Here is a 16,208-nt window from a genome sequence, read left to right on the forward strand (position 1 = left end):
CTTCCCGACACCCTCAGCAGCACCCTCTGGCCACAGGGGTTGCCCCCAGCAGCTCAGCCAGCCAGCACACAGCTCCTGGCTCCCTGACTGCTGCTGCCTGCTTCCCCATCACAGGCAATCAGGTGAGACAAGACAGGGGGCTGGGGAAGGAGAGCCAAAGGGAGCACCTCCACCCCACTGCAGGGAGATCTTCCAGAGGAAAACTCATCCTGCAGCCTCAACCAATCCACCCTCGCTGCAACTTTTAATCCAATGGCATTACAAGATGAAACGGCCTCAAGTTGTGCCAGGGAAGGCTTAGAGGCTTACCTTTCTGAGGTACTAGAGAGAGTGCAGAGGAGGGCGACGAGGTTGGTGAGGCTCCTGGAGCACAATTCTGATGAGAAGCAGCTAAGGGAGCTGGGGTTTTTTAGCCTGGAGAAAAGGAGGCTGAGGGGAGACCTTATCGCTGTCTACAACTACCTGAAAGGAGGTTGTAGCATGGAGGGTGTTGGTCTCTTCTCCCAAGTAGCAAGTGATAAGACAAGAGGAAATGGCCTCAAGTTGCACCAGGGGAGGTTTAGATTGGATATTAGGAAAAAATTCTTCCCGGAAAGGGTTGTCAGGCATTGGAACAGGCTGCCCAGGGAAGCAGTTGAGTCACCAACCCAGAGATGTTTAAAAGATGTGTAAATGAAGTTTCTAGCAACATGGTTTAGAGGTAGACTTGGCAGCATTAGGTTAATGGTTAGACTCAATAAAGGTCTTTTCCAACCAAACCGATTCTATGAAATTCCATCAGAAAAGTCATGCAGCAGTTCTGGGCTCCCTAGTTTAAGAAGGACAAGGAACTACTGGAGGGAATCCAGCAGCAGGCTATGAAGATGATTAGGGGCCTAGAGCACCTTTCTTATGAGGAGAGACAGAGAGCAGGGTCTGTTCAGCCTGGAGAAGAGGAGAGGGGACCTTATCAATGTTTATAAATATCTCAAGGGTGGGTGTCAAGAGGATGCGACCAGACTCCTTTCAGTGGTGCCCAATGACAGGATGAGGGGCAATGGGCACAGACTGAAGCACAGAAGGTTCCATCTGGATATGAGGGGAAACTTCTTTACTTTGAGGGTGCCAAAGCACTGGAACAGGCTGCCCAGAGAGGTTGTGGAGTCTCCTCTAGAGACGTTCAAGACCTGCCTGGACACATTCCTGTACAATCTGCTCTGGGTGAACCTGCTTTAGCAGGTGGGCTGGACTAGATGATCTCCAGAGGTCCCTTCCAACCCCAACCATTCTGTGATTGTGTAATAGCTTATCCATCCTCCTACTAATCATTTCAAAAGGAAATCTGTGAAGAGACACACATTGTTAGCTTGAGGGGAATAAATACATAAATAAACTCTGCAAAAGAACGAGACTACAGATAACATTAAATCACCTAAATTCCAGGATTTAAAAGATTGCCTGCAAGGTGAGAGGTTTCCAAGGGCAGTCTCAGCTTCTTCAGCGAGACAGCCTTTCCTGGGTCAGGTGCCACGAATCCGCTGGCACGTGCTGGCCTCGCTGACAAAAAGCCACAGCAACACCACGGACTGCCAGACTGTGAAGGTCAGCGAGGTAACAACCTCAACGGATGCAGGTGACCCTAGAACTAAAGTGAACTTCAAATGCAGAGACACTATAGTATTTGAAGATGCACTGAGATTTGTACTGAAGGTCAGCATATAGTTTTACTACCTCACAATTAAAGAAATCGTGAATTCAGCAGTGCACTCCACAGAGGGCAACTGAAATTTTCCAGACCATTTTCTTTCAAGGAAAAAGCAGAAAGACAAACTTGAGAATCTTTGGTTTTGAGGGTTTTTTTAACGTAATTTGAATTACCTGATTTTGAAAGACACATTTACCTCAGCTCCCACAGAAAGCTCAACATGTTTTATTCTAATATGTGAGGGCACAGTCTCAAACTTATAACAACTTTGCTTTACAACTGCTCTTTGTTGTAATTTTGCCCCATCATTCTTCCCTATCTTGGTGGTGGTGTGGCAATATCAACAGTGACTTTCTGCCATCCTTCATCATCACCCCCCTAGCTGAAACTTCGTAGGCTGACTTGAGCAAAAGAAGTATGAAAGCCTCCTCTAAAGAGTTAACATTTTTGAGAAATAATTTGAAAAATCAAAATTCTGTGCAGCCCTTCTATCAGCAGCATTCTGTCAATACGTTCCTCATAAAACAAGATGGATCATAAACTCCAACAGCAAAATTTTCAACCCCTTTCTATTCAGTAAGGTAACAAAGCAACAGTCTTGGGCACCTTTGCTGGCGACAGCAGGCAGCTGCGAATGCCCTCTCTGGTCCGTAGCAACACAGTAGAGTCTGTTCACTGCAGCCACATCCCTGCTCAGCACTGGGAAACAGGTGACACATTTATCAGTCTTCCTTAAATCTGCCCCAGAAGAAAGTTCAAGGCAATTTGCCAAGTCAGCAAGAGCAGGAACTGGTGATGATGAGTGAAATCTGTCCATCTTTGCCATCAATAAATCCAAAGGTTACCCAGCAGACTGTACCCAGAAAAGCAGCCCTGCCAGCTTCAGGCAAGGGGACAATTCTGGTCCAGCCAAGGTTGTCAAAAGAGACGTTCTGTGGCTTTCAGCACCAAGTCCCATAAAACACAAGCAAGACTAGAAGGAACTTTAAAAAGTTGCCACTAAGATGTTTATTATTTTTCAATTTCCAAACAAGTAAAGGAATACCAAGATAATGAGAAGACTTAATTCTAGTACCCCTTTTAAAAAAAAAAAAGTTATAAACGTATGTGTCTGAATTTTAAAAGCTTGTTGATTACTACTACCAAAATAATTAAAAGGTTCTAATGTAAGAAAGGAAGACTGCAGTGCAAAGTCTTTAAATTAAAAGAGCATGGTCCTCAAACAGGTGAGAAATTACATGAGAGACACAAGCAGAATTTGAAGAAAGGAAGCTGGCAAACAGTAAGGTAGGTAATACAAAAAAACAACTCTGCAAACTGTCTAAAAGCTATTTAGCTTTCAAAAAAAAAAATGTTTACAAGCTTAAAACCCTTTTCTTATACATTTGCCCATGATACTGTACCAAAACAAAGCAAAAGATAAAATCTGCAAAATACAGAAATGCTTTCTCAGTCATATCTGGGATATGATGAAATACACAGTACCCAATCCTCTAACCAGGCCATGCATACCTATGCACTTTATAAAGTGTAAAAAAAAGGTTCATTTCTAACAGCTGTGGTCCCAGAAGAAACTGATTGTTCAAAACAGCTAACTTTCAGAAGAATACAATGAAACAAAACACAAAAGGGAAGTGGAGTAGGAGTCTTGTTCTCACCATCTCCTTCACTTCTGAAGAGAATGAAGAATGCCACACGTCTGAGCATATTGAGCCTTCTCCAGCTGCTTACTTTAAAGCCCTCTCAAATCACACACCTGAATGTACATGAATACTATTTTGAACTTTCACGTAGCATTATTTTTTTCTGGCTTAATCCCAGTAAAAACTCAGCTAAATTCAGCCTCTAAAACTGAGGTTTGGGGGGGGGGGGGGTGTTGTTGTTTGCAGGGGGTTTTGTTTTGTTTTCAATTGAAATTTTATTGAAATTCAGAAAGTCGGGGTTTTGTTTCAGATTAAGATCCAAAATTTCCAGCAGAGGTATCTGACTTTTCTGGAAGTTATACAGCCATAAGAAACATAGCTATCACAGACACTATGTGCAAACTCAAGCCTAGCATTTACTATTCACCAAAAGTAATAGGTGTCATTAAATATAGATGCACAATTCACAATCCGAAACTTTTACATCTCAGACTCAGACCCTAATGTCAAGTCAACATCCTGTTTTAATTAAAGAGAGTTCTCTTGATTATGGGGTACAACGCAAGTGAAATGATGACATGTCAATCGGTAGGAAGGAGCCACGGAGGCATTTAATGGCATTTTATCACATGCACCAATTTCCATGAATTCTGTCTAGACCAAGGTAGGATACAAGGGTCAATTCAATTTAAATAGCTATGGATCATGCCTTGAAAACACTAATGTCTCTCTGAAAAGCTTTTATTAAACACATTATTCTGTCTACACGTACTTACTGTAAAGCTTAAAAATACGCATTCACCTAACGGCTTAAAGAAAAGGTTTACTTAAGGATACTATAAGCACAATCTGTTTGACGCAAAGTTTTATAAGCTTGACTGTTGCCAATTAGCTGATAACAGGAATAGTTTAAAATAAATGTTGTGCAGGGTATATTTTTTTTCAGCAAGAATGCACCAGCTAAAATAATTCAGAAACCTACTATAAACAAAAGCATTGAGTCAAAGCCGTGCATCTCACAATAAATATTGTTAGAATCTGCATACTGATATTTCTGCTGCCTAAAAAAAAAAAAAAAAAGGCATTTTACATACACAAATCTGTGTCAGGTGACATTTCCAAAGTTAACCCAGTTGCACATCAGCCTTCAAGCTGTTCACACTGCATGTTCTTGGGATTCGATCTCTCCAACATCCTTACTCCAGAAAGCTACATTAAAACTGTGGACAGTGTGTTGCCACCTCTCACAACAGTGCCGTTTCTGTCCCATCATCAGGTAACGTGAGGTTTCAGGAAAACTCTTATACTGATGTCTTTCAACATGCTCCTGTATTTCATTGATTAGGGCAAAGAAAAGCAAAAGTATGTAGCTAATGATATTTGCTAAAGAACTAAAGCTACAAAACCTAACCGTAAAAATCATGAATGCCTTCTTAAATTCCAAGATTCTGTCTAAATAGATTAAATATTTTTATTGTGAATTTCAAATGCTTGAGATTAATGATGTTACTAAATACATGGAAAACTAGTCCATAATTAAATAGACAAGAACTCACAAAGCCTGCCTGAGACTACTAAAATTATCACAGTGTCCTGCTCACAATATTTTGTATCTATCTGTCCTTTACACCATCTCAGGATCCAATTCTTCCTTCCCAGGAATCTCAATATTGACTCAAATGTTGTTTAACATCTCATTCTTGTTAAAGCCTAAACCCCCAGATTCTGCACCGCATTCACCGGGAAAACTACTACACAGTTCAGTGTATTAAAATGACCCCTCTATCAGAAAAACCATCCCTGCAGCTGTCAGCACAACACCTCTGCCACTCTGGATCACAGACCCGTGCTCTCGTCGCAAATACCCAGGCAGGGAGGTGCAGCTCACTGCAGCGAAGAGACAGACTTACGCTCCCTCTGTTCACTCTTGGAAACTGGGATGGTAACGTGGAGCAGAAAGGAGGTATGGACAGGATTACTCAAAACGAAGTTTTGTGAAAATTTTCAAATTATGGTCCATAGAGCCCTGAGTGTACTGCAAGTTTTGAAGTGTTAAAGAAACCCTGCGATAAAAGATCTAAAGACTGCAATACAATGAGAGCGCATAAATTTTAACACTATAAGAAAACATTTTGGATGGTGATTGTACTCAACCATGGCACATACTACAGCTGTCCCCCATTCTACCTGCAAGCTTGGCTGAGGTGTGTTGGCACAATACGGCCTCTGACAACATTTATATTCAGCACCGCATTAATGTAAGGTAACACTGAAAAATCTGACATGCAATGTTCAGAATGCTGTGTTGCCAAATTAAAGTTACAAGTGTTTGCAAAAAATAGCAAGAGATACCATTTGCCAACCTGATGCAGGAAACAGGAAAAAGTATTTCCCTTTTTTATACTTAGCACAAAGTCTGAGTTTGTACCAGCACGCAAGGCATGCCCCTGCTATCCTGTTGAGCAGTAAAGCACCTTGCCACTTTATCTTTACTTCAGCCTCACAGCTTTAGATTGCTTTGTAACTGTATTTTCTCTTCTTAAAAATAATTCTAAAAAACTATTTAAATAATAAAAAATAAAATATTTTATTTAAATAAAAGAGATGGATTTAAAATGAAAGGTTCAACTTTACTTAGTTTTACATGCAACCAACTATTGTGATTTACAGTACTAGCTTTTCCCTATCAATTATACTTGACCACCCATTAACCAAAACTTTGCATGTATCACAGTCCTGAAGTGAATGGAAGGAGTTACCACCCCATCCCTGGCACACTTAGCTCTCTAGCAGAAGTCCCATGTGAGTTATGTTAGTTTCAATGAACTTGGTTAAACTAACATTCACTCCAGTTAAATATTTTCTACTCTTGGCAGATAATGACTCCTTCAACAGCACCCCAACTGATGAAGTGTAGTCATCAGCTAACAGAAGCAGTCTTTATTTCCTAACAGGAAGAAAAGACTGAAGCCTACTCTGAATTCATAAAATTCATTTTGAAATACATTGTCACAACAGCCTCTCCTACATCACTCACCCAGTACTCTGGCTTGATAATTACATCGTGATGCTATGCTGCTACCCCAGGCATGAGTTAACAGCCCCCGGTGAGAAGCTCGATTCTCTCCAATTACAGGTGTCTCTGATCACTAAAGACCATCACATCCATAACTTAGTCACTGGGTTTTGGTGGGGAAGTTGAACACATCCACGTAAAACAAACAAACAAACAAATCACCACAAAAAAAAAGCAAACAAAAAACTCCAACACACACAAACCTTTGTTGTTACTCAATATGTCCTTCCCCACCCTTACATAATCCCACTGGTTATCACAAGAGAACTAGAAAGTGAAAGTGCTCAGGAGACACTACTTTCCCAGAGAAGCTGCTCCCACACACGTGCCTCTCCAACTCAGTAAAAGCAGAAAAACTTCCCTGGCTTGGTCCAGGTCCAGGCAACGCACACACATCTCCCTCAGATTTTTTAAGAGCTCTGTTCCACAATAAGTACAAGAAGTCAATAATAAAAACCAACCAAACAAACAGTTTCCTACGTGAAAACATGTAAGCGAAGACACTGCTCTTAAGCTTTATGTTTAATTTTTATGCTAAGGAACATCAGAAATATCAGGAATGTCATCTTTGGCTCTTGTCTTTTGCCAGATAACCAGCTAAGAATTGCAAATCAGCATCTTCACTACAGAAAGCAAAGAGCAATAAAACATAAAGGAACCCTGGAAGCACCCCTGGACACCTGGGTAACACCCCCATCACTGGCACACCAGCAACAGCTGTAAGGGGGTGACTGATGGCAGTGCCCCAAACAACTCCTGGCACAGATGACACGTGAGAGTGAAACCTCTCACGTAGTTCTGCAAAGATTTTGGTCCTGCCTGAAATGGCAGCCTCCAAGTTCACTAGGGTAAATTTAACAACTCTGTCACTGCACTAGTCCCCAGCATCCATGGTGTCTCTCAACCCAACCATTCACACCGCTGAAGTTATGGAGCCAGCTACTCAGGGACTGAATAACTGAACTGTCAACAATTCGGTGGGTTCTTCAGCCAGGAAGAAGAGAAAATTTAGCCAAAACCAAAAGAGAAACTACATCTTTCATTCATCTTCAGTTAGAGAAGTCCCTGAACAGCAACTGAGTTCAGAGGCTTAGAGAGATGCTACTTCCTGCTTTAACGTATCTTGTCAGGCACAAGAGTGCAAGAAAAGAAACTGTTCAATTATCCTCCCACTTATCTTTACAAAGCACTCTTAAAAATGTGAAATATTTTTTCTATTTTGAGACATGGTAATTTGCTTTTTGAAGCTGATGGGTTTTGCCATCTTTTGTAACTGCTGCTCCTCATAGTTGTAAGATACCGAGTCATCCTAAAAATATATTTTCAGCAAGTACTAAGGATATTTTAAAATAACATTACAAAAGATTAACAGGAAAATGTATAAACCTTAATTTTCATATTCTGAAGCAGTATTTTGCTTTCAATACGTGGATCAAAAGATATGTAAAGACATTATTTTGGATAGATGCTAATGACAGTACTATAGTTGTAAACTTCTGCTACCACAATCGAAATGATTACTGAACTTCCGTGAAACATATTCTAGAATGCAACAGGTTTTTAAATGCTATTAAAGGTTTCTGAAAGGTACAGATTCATGGCATATCATACCAATTAAAAAAATCCAAGATTCAGCAGGATTGTATAGCTACAAAACAAACAAACAAACACACACCACATACAACCACATCCATCTGCTCCCACCAAAATCCATGAGAACATTCACAAAACCAGAAGGCATTCAGCACAGCAGTCTAAGAGTTTTCAAACTCACTTTGAATCACTGATCTTTGCACCTTGCTCCAGCTTCCAGAAAATACAAACAGAAGCCTATGTAGAACGTGTAACTACATGTAATATGAACTTTTTAATGAACTTTGTTTTAAATAAATAACAAGATGTGTGTATCTAAGTGACTCTATAACACTTCAAATAATTCTTGCCAATTACTTAGTAGTCGCTGCAACCACTTTCAGTAAACCATTCTGCTCTTCCTCACCAGAGGAGGTAATAAAGCTTTAAACACCAGCAGTAGCAGGTATAACCCCCATATTCAAGCCCATCACACAAGCAGCCCGTCTGCCACGCAGCCCAAACACAGGTAGCCCATTCATGGGGAGATAAGTACCCCAAGCCCCATTACGTGACCCGGGGTGCATTTCTGAGGTACGGCAGGACACCTTTGTTTGGGTCACAGGCAAGAGCGGCTCTGGCCACACAGTGAGAGCAGGAGCCTGCAGCCCCTTGGATCCACCAGGCAAATGGTGGGTCAGACAACCCTGAACTCAACTGATCAAAACACAAAGACTCCATAAACGTGTACCAAGTCACGAGTGGATAATCCATGGGACCATCTCTTGCCATTCAGCACTACATCAACCTCTATTTCCAGTGTTGGAGACATATGACTATCATCTTCTGAATGACCTAGTGCAGCATCAAGAAGTTAATGGCTATTGCTTTCAGGAAAGAAAACCAGTCAGTACCATATTAGCTAAAATCTTTCAGTAATACGTACATCAAATGCATGGGATGAGCAGAGCAGAAGCACACACACGTGCTAGTACAATTTCTTCCTTACTACCTCAAAAAAGAGCAAAAGAGAGGAAGTAAATAGCATTAGACCTTGCTTAGCACCATGTGTTATTTCAAGTGGCAAATATCCTTAAAGGTTTGTGCTTATTTTTTTAAAAAATGGGCGCACCTGACACACCGGACTTTATTCTACTATTTCTGTGATTACACTGGCAATGCGCTGCTGAATTATGGGTCTGAAATAACAATGGGTGTGGGAAACCAAAGGACAGATAGAACAGACTTTAAATCCATGTATCAACCAACACTCAACCTCCATCCAGAAGCAGTAGAACTTGATAATACACATTGCTGAGAGGCCAGCTAAACATCACTCTTTAAAACTCAGTTCCTTCAATCTGTTGTTCCGAGACGACCATCATGATAATCATTAGTTAGAGCTGACACACTGCTGAAACATGTATGACCTCTCCGGATCATTTTTTCCAATTGCTAGAAATATCACACCATTCATCCAGCCCCATTGCCAAACCCGCTGCATCAAGGACACTGGCCAAGGGAAGAGTCTGCACAGCACGAGGGGCAGCCTGGGATGGTCTCAGGGAGAGAAAAAATAAAGTAAATTGACATACACATGCACCAGCACAAGCTGCCCCCCTGGCAGTGGTGCAGGACTGCCTAAAGTATGGGGTATCCTGCAAAGCACATGACTTAGCTCTTCAGCAGCAAAATGACTGACAAAAAGTATTGTACTGGATGGAAATACAGACAGGGCAAAACCAGAAGCTATTTATTTTTAAACTTCTCAGGCCATTTACCTTTATTCACATGCTTCAGTCTTAAAATGAACATTACAGATAACCAACAGATACCTAACAACATTAGAGAAGCACATAAGAGCTGTGAGCAACAACAGTAAGACAATTATTATTTGCTTCAGGAGATAAATTACAAGTTTTAACTAGGAGTCAGGATGACCAGTAAACATGAAAGAAAAAAATTTATTTTGACTCGATCCAGATGCTTTAACTACACAATAAACTAAAGATAGCTTCAGTGGGAAATGGGCTCTTTGTAGTTAGAGCATTTATTAATACAAACCTCCGAGTACTGCTGAAGTTTTGACACACAATCCTGCATGACAGTAAGAAAACATCTGATGAACAATGTTAAGAACCACAGCTCTGAATAAGGTATGCTGGTAACTCCGGCATCTGTCTTGGAAAGCAAATATATTTCCGTTTGTATGTGGTTTCTTCACACCAACATAAAACAATAATGAAAAACTCTGAGGCCTCCAGAACAAACTCTCACTATTCATGGAGCATGGGATTTTCTTCTTTTGAGGGAAGATGACGAGCTAGTGGTATGGTAGCCTCTCCAGCTTTCAACCCTGCATCAGCTCACCGTACCTTTACAATTTTTCTTCTTATATGCAAATAAGCTGAACAATGTTAGAGTTTGCCATCCAATTAGCTATTCATTAGTCTAAATAAGCAATGAGACACTCACTTTGGAGTCAAATATTATTTTTTTTTCAAAATATTCTCAAAATTGACCTGCTCCTCCCCCCCCCCCCCCCCCCCAATGCAATGAGGGATAAAGTAGGTAACAAGGAGTTTCAGATAATAATAAGATGATTCAACAGAAATAAAATAGAAAATCCATACCATGGAAAAATTGGTTTATACAGTTTCTCTAGATGCTTTGTCAACATTAGAATCATTGCTAATTTTGCTTTTTACAGCAGTAAGGATTACCAGGTGACCTACCACTACCAACCACCCTCGAGTTTATCCTCGATTTACAACTAAAGTAATCCTGAACTACTGGCCTGCAAGCAGCCGTTTAGCTGAAAACTGCAATATTTCTTCCTACATGTTACTGACAGAAAGTACAAACAGGCAACTCTGACCACTGTCTACCAGGTATTACATAACAGAGTATCTGATACAATAATTAAGGGATATTTAAGTAAAACATCAACAAGAGGTTTTGTAAAAGATAACCTCATTCATGAAACTTGTCAGGTGACGCAGCAGCACCAAATCAAGTTGTTCAACACAGAAGACCCAGGTAGCATGGGACCTGTAAGCAAAAGCCTGCTACATTAGCCTGCTAGCACACCTCAACACTACTGACTGAGGAACGAAGAGACAAAATTCAGGCCTTGCCTTCCTACTGAAGCGGCCAAAATCACTGCTAACTACTTCCAACTATGATAATAGAATCTGGCAATGCATGCCTCTCCCTCCAAATCAGCTTCTTGAATGTAAATTGAACCAATTATACCTTAATCACAGCATTCCCACTATCCACTATTAGGACTGGAGCAATTAAACTTCCACGCTGACTTCAGCAAAGCAAATATACATTTATCCTCTTATAAAAACATGACATGCCATAAAAAAAAAAAATCACCACACAAGGAAGAGGAGGCAGTCACATTGCTAACCAGAACAGTTCCAATAACCAAATAATCAGCAAGTTACCTTTAAAAAAATTAATAATTTTTAAAGCTCTGTGATTTTAGATTTTTCTTTTGCCAATTCAGTTCACTTCAAGCAAAGAAGAGCTGTTGAAGGTTTCGATTTTTTTTTTTTTTTTTTTGGTTACAAAGAAACATTTTCCAGCAGCTCCTGGTACGCACTGAAAGATTCATAAACACTGCCATTGCCTTAACCACATTTCACGATACACGCTAATACCAGTCCCTAAATTCAGCACTTTTTTACTCGGGCGAGAGCGTCGCAGCCAGCCGTATGTCACACGCTGGAAATAGCGTTCACCTTTAGCGGGCGGGCAGGGATGCCGGCGCAGCAGGGTCACGCCGTGCCATGTGCAGCATCTCCCTCCGGCCCCGGGCTCACGCCGGGGGCTCAGGCAGGACCTGCCGGTCCTCACCCGTCCTGCCGCTCTGCCCGGCAGCTCTGTCAGCGCAACAGGCCCGACCTCCCAGGGCCCCGGCGCCGTCGCAGCCCGGGGAGTGGCGGGTCTCTCCCGAGGCGAGAAGCGCTGAGGGGAAGGACCCAGACCGGAGGAGGGAGTGAGCCGCAGCCACGGTCACGGAGGCCCCGCTGCCCGGCCGCGCCCAGCGCAGCGCCCGGCCCCTCCACACCCCCCCCAACAACCCCGAGGCGGCTTCACAGTCGCCCTGGCCCCAGCCCGGGGCTGGAGCGACGGGGACAGGGAGAGGCCGCGGCGCAGGGAAGGCCGGGCCCCCCCCTCAGTCAGGAGAAGCTTCCCACGGGCCCGGGAGACAGCTGGGGGTAGGGAGGCTGCTCCCCCGTTGCAAGGGGGAAAAGTTACCGGCAGGGCGAGGACCGGGCGCCGGGGCAGCAGCCAGAGCCGCACAGGAAAGGAGCGGCTGCGGGAGGGGATTGGGGGCCAGGCCCGAGCGAGGCCGGCGGGGCGGGCAGGGACGCGGCGACGGGCGCGCAGCCGGCTCCCAGGCCGGGCCCTGGCGCAGCGGGCGGGCTCCCGCGGCGCAGGGTCGCGGGCCGGGCCAGTGTCTCACCTTGGCGGCGCCGCCGGGCTGCAGCACGTTCTGTTCCACCGTCATGGCCCCCACGCGGCTCCCGGCTGCGCCCCGGGCTCGGCGGGCGGCGGCGGCGCCGTGCGGCAGCGGCTGGGCCGGGCCCAGGCTGGGCGAGCGGAGCAGGAGGCGGTGGCAGAGGAGGAGGAGGGGCGGGAGGGGGAGCCCGAGTCACCGCCAGGCGGGCGGGCCGCCGAGGCGGGCGGCCGCCATGGGGGCAGCGCGGATCAGCTCAGACCCCGCTGTCACTCCCAGCGCGGCCGCCACCGCCCAGCGTGCCCGGAGCGCCCAGCGCGCCGCCGGCCCCACCCTCGGGTCGGCCCGCGCCGCCCGACAACGGCTCCTCGGCGGCGCCGCCCAGCGCACCTGCCCCGGGCGGAGCCCCCGGCCGTCTCCAGGCCCCTTCGCTGGCCGCCAGCGGAGCCGCCGCTGCCCTGCTCCTTTCGCGCCGTATTTACACCGGCCGCCTCCATCTTGGTAGCGGTGTTAGCCCCCGCGGGACAGCGCCGGCCGGGCCTTCGCCCCAGCTGGAGCGGCCCGGCCCCACCGAGCCCTTGAACGCCCCGGGCCGCTCTGCCAGGAAGGACCCCGCGTCCTCCCGTAGGTGCGGGCTCCCCTCCGCCCCGGGCAGGGGCAGCCCCGCCGCGCTGCGTCCCGAGGAAAAGCGAAGTTTGCCCCCCTCCGCCGTGGCTGCCCGGGGGAGCCGCGGTCGGGCTGCGGCGGCGGCGGAACCGAGAGCACGTCGGTGGCTCCGAGGAGCGACACCCGGCCCGGGAGTGCGTGGGTCAGGCTGCAGGTTTCTCCCTGGGAGTGGGAGCCGAGGGTGGCCTGCCCTGCGGTCAGCCCAGTCTGACAGTCGTCAGCTGTTATTTCGGCTTCAAGAACCAGGCGATTTCCAGGGGTTTTGGAGGAAATTTCTGATCAATTCCAGCGCTGGCTGCTTGTATCGACAACAAGCCTTTGCACTGAATGGCACTTAAAGTTGCAGATCTTCCCCTCCCTGCTTAGGTTTAGCCGGGAGAGCGGCGAGGTGATGGTATTCAGTAGTCAAATGAAATGGGAACGTCCTTAACTATTTCACTGCTGATTAAAACATGGGCAGGGTTTCAGGTCTCGCAACCTACAGTGAATTTTAGCAACGCAGGTAAACGGTATTAGGAAAGTGACTGTCCCTCTGTCACTCCGCTCTGTGGAGTCAAGGAAAGGGAGGGAAAGGGCTCGGCTTTGGGCATCAGCACAAGCAGGGGAAAGCCAGCCTTGAGAAGTCCCGGTGGTGCTGGGCCCTATGAAATGGATTTGAACTGCAGCAGGTGAAGGGCAGCAAAGGAACCCTGTCCATAGTTTGGGTGCCTGCACGATAAATGGTAGCTGAGTCCCAGTCAGGTTTCTCAAGCTGGTGAAGCTTGGTCTGTAGCAAAAGCTGAAGAGAGCAGCACGGTTCTGATATCCCCAAGTACCCAAAATTCATGAGCTGGGGGCCTAATGCAACAAAACTATGGCTACTGCTTGGCAATCACACAGAGCCTTAGCATTTATGACTCTGTAATTTGATTCCTTCTTCTCCCAAGAGTAGAGTATGAATCTTTAAAAAAAAAGATGTAGTAGTATCAGGTAGTAACATCACTGCAGAATCTTAGACTTTAAGTAAAACATTAATTTTTGCACAGCTCGTGACAACCTGCAGGCACTGCCCTATTTCATTGGAGTTTCTGTGCAGGAGATGTTGCGATTTGATCAATATTTGCTCTTCTAAGGTTTGTTGCTCATAGATTGTATCAGGTTGGGGATTTTTGCCTTTTATGCTGCAATATACACGGCAATTTTTAAAATTAATGTTCCCAAATAATGTATTGTGCAAAATATAAGAAACTATGCAGATAATATAATGAGATAAGAAATGGCTCGCCAATTACCTTTCTGTAGATAAGCATAGAAATTATCTCTGCTCAGACTGATAGCTACGTGTGAGAAATATGAGTACTACTTTGGGGTCTTCTTAAGAAAGGTTTTCTGTTGTACTGCTGCACCAGAATGCTAGACCAGTTCCCATGTCCTTCTCTTCCAATACATTGTGATGCTTTTTCTTATACAATTTTACAGCTTCTACACCATGTTTTTGACATATACTACACTATTTGTGTTCAGATAATTTCTATCAAAGCTATTCATTGTTTACTTTTTGTCCAATTCACCTCAAATCAGGATAGAGTGAGAAAGTATCATCTTCCATTAAATTCCTTTCCTTCTCCCCTTCTGCCCCAAAATTACGCCCTTATAAACCTTCTCCCCTTCCTCACTTTCTTTAAAATAAAAAAAAAAAAAAAAAAAGGATGAGCAATCCATTCCTGAGACAGGGATTTATCATTGAAATACTGACATAATCTGAACCATAGCCATGCAAATTAGGATTCTGTTGTACATATGATGTTGCTGGAAATGAGATGGAATGGAGTTTCATATTCTGCTTGCAGCACAAGCTCTATACAAAATACGTTAAGCACAAGACTGGAATTTGTACCTCATCAGAAAACACTAACAATTTTGTGAGAGCTACAATTTAGAAAGATCTAGTGATGATATTAGTATTCTTAAGTGTTTATAATATATTAAGGAACTCTAGTTTCAGAAGAAATTAAAAATGTAGTTTTCTTGGTTTCACCACTCCTTTTACTGCCTTCCAATCCCATTGACTGGAGCCCAGCTGAATTTTGTGCGAACCTCACAGAGAGTTTGTCATGTTAACTCAAGGTCCAAAAGCTGTTACACCTGCACTGGTACAGCACAAAAAGAACCATATAGGATACTTGCTTTTTTTCACTATGTGGTGTTGTCTGATCTACAGAGCAGTACCTGCAAAGTATTGTTTCTGAGACATGCTACCTTAACAAAGAGCCCAGAGTCTTAAATTTCTGAGTTCCTGTCACTCGTCTGCAATGATCTTTTAGCTGTCACATATTCAGAGCTGCCAGCATTTTCTTGCTAGTCTTATTGATGGTACTACTGCACAGAAGGAAGTGATCAGAGGCTGCATGATGACATCTGCTTATGAGTCTCAAGCTGAAATCTATTTCTCTTTTTCTCTCCGTTCCTGTTGCCTATACTGTTTGTTACAAGTTGGCCAATGTGCCTTAATGTACCTTTAATATCTTAAATACTATAAGACATAGCTATACATATTTTCCCTAAAGTTTATAATATTTCCCCTCAGTTGCACCTCACTTTTTAACAACATTACAGGGTTTGCTTGTTAAACATTTGGCAACACGTTGCACAACCTCTGCCTCCAGCTGCTTGGTCCCCTCAGCAAGGCTACCCCTGTTGGCATGGTCTCCTCACCAGCAGTGCTGGGGAAGAGATCCACCTGAAATATAGCCACAGCCTCCCCTCCCCACTAAAAACGGTTGTTTTCTTCTGCTAGATCAGTTCCCCAAAATGGTTCACTGACTGGCTGTATGAACAGCTGTGCCAGCCCAAAAGAGAGGGTGACACGGGCTCAGCGATGATACTCGTTGAGCTTCATTTCACCTATTGCTTAAATCAGTAAGTGATCGTGCCTTTCTGATCTGCAGACTGCCTGTCGGATGCAAACCCTGTTCCTGCTCAGTGAGCTCCTTGCCTTCCCATTTTTGTAAAGAGCAAACAAGACGCCAGCCAACCACAAAATGCTTTAGCACATGTTTTATTATATGTTATACAAAGATCGTGCACGACTAGAAATAGCTCATTATTTCCCTC

The 16,208-nt window shown here is 44.4% G+C and overlaps 1 protein-coding gene across 3 annotated transcripts in view; it reads right to left on the bottom strand.

Moving 5' to 3' along the window:
* Positions 1–12,711, bottom strand: part of USP25 (ubiquitin specific peptidase 25) — a 99,012-nt gene extending 86,301 nt beyond the window's left edge. For 2 of the 3 annotated variants that reach the window (XM_065862824.2, XM_071809503.1), the window contains exon 1: positions 12,456–12,612. In XM_065862824.2, the coding sequence (XP_065718896.1) occupies positions 12,456–12,500 (45 nt within the window). In that variant the 5' untranslated portion in view covers positions 12,501–12,612. Of the gene's footprint in view, positions 1–12,455 lie in introns of all 3 variants that reach the window. The other variant, XM_065862823.2, reaches the window with a different exon arrangement.
* Between the last annotated feature and the right edge of the window lie 3,497 nt (positions 12,712–16,208).

This window comes from Patagioenas fasciata, chromosome 1, assembly GCF_037038585.1.
Source record: "Patagioenas fasciata isolate bPatFas1 chromosome 1, bPatFas1.hap1, whole genome shotgun sequence".
NCBI classification, from domain to species: domain Eukaryota; kingdom Metazoa; phylum Chordata; class Aves; order Columbiformes; family Columbidae; genus Patagioenas; species Patagioenas fasciata.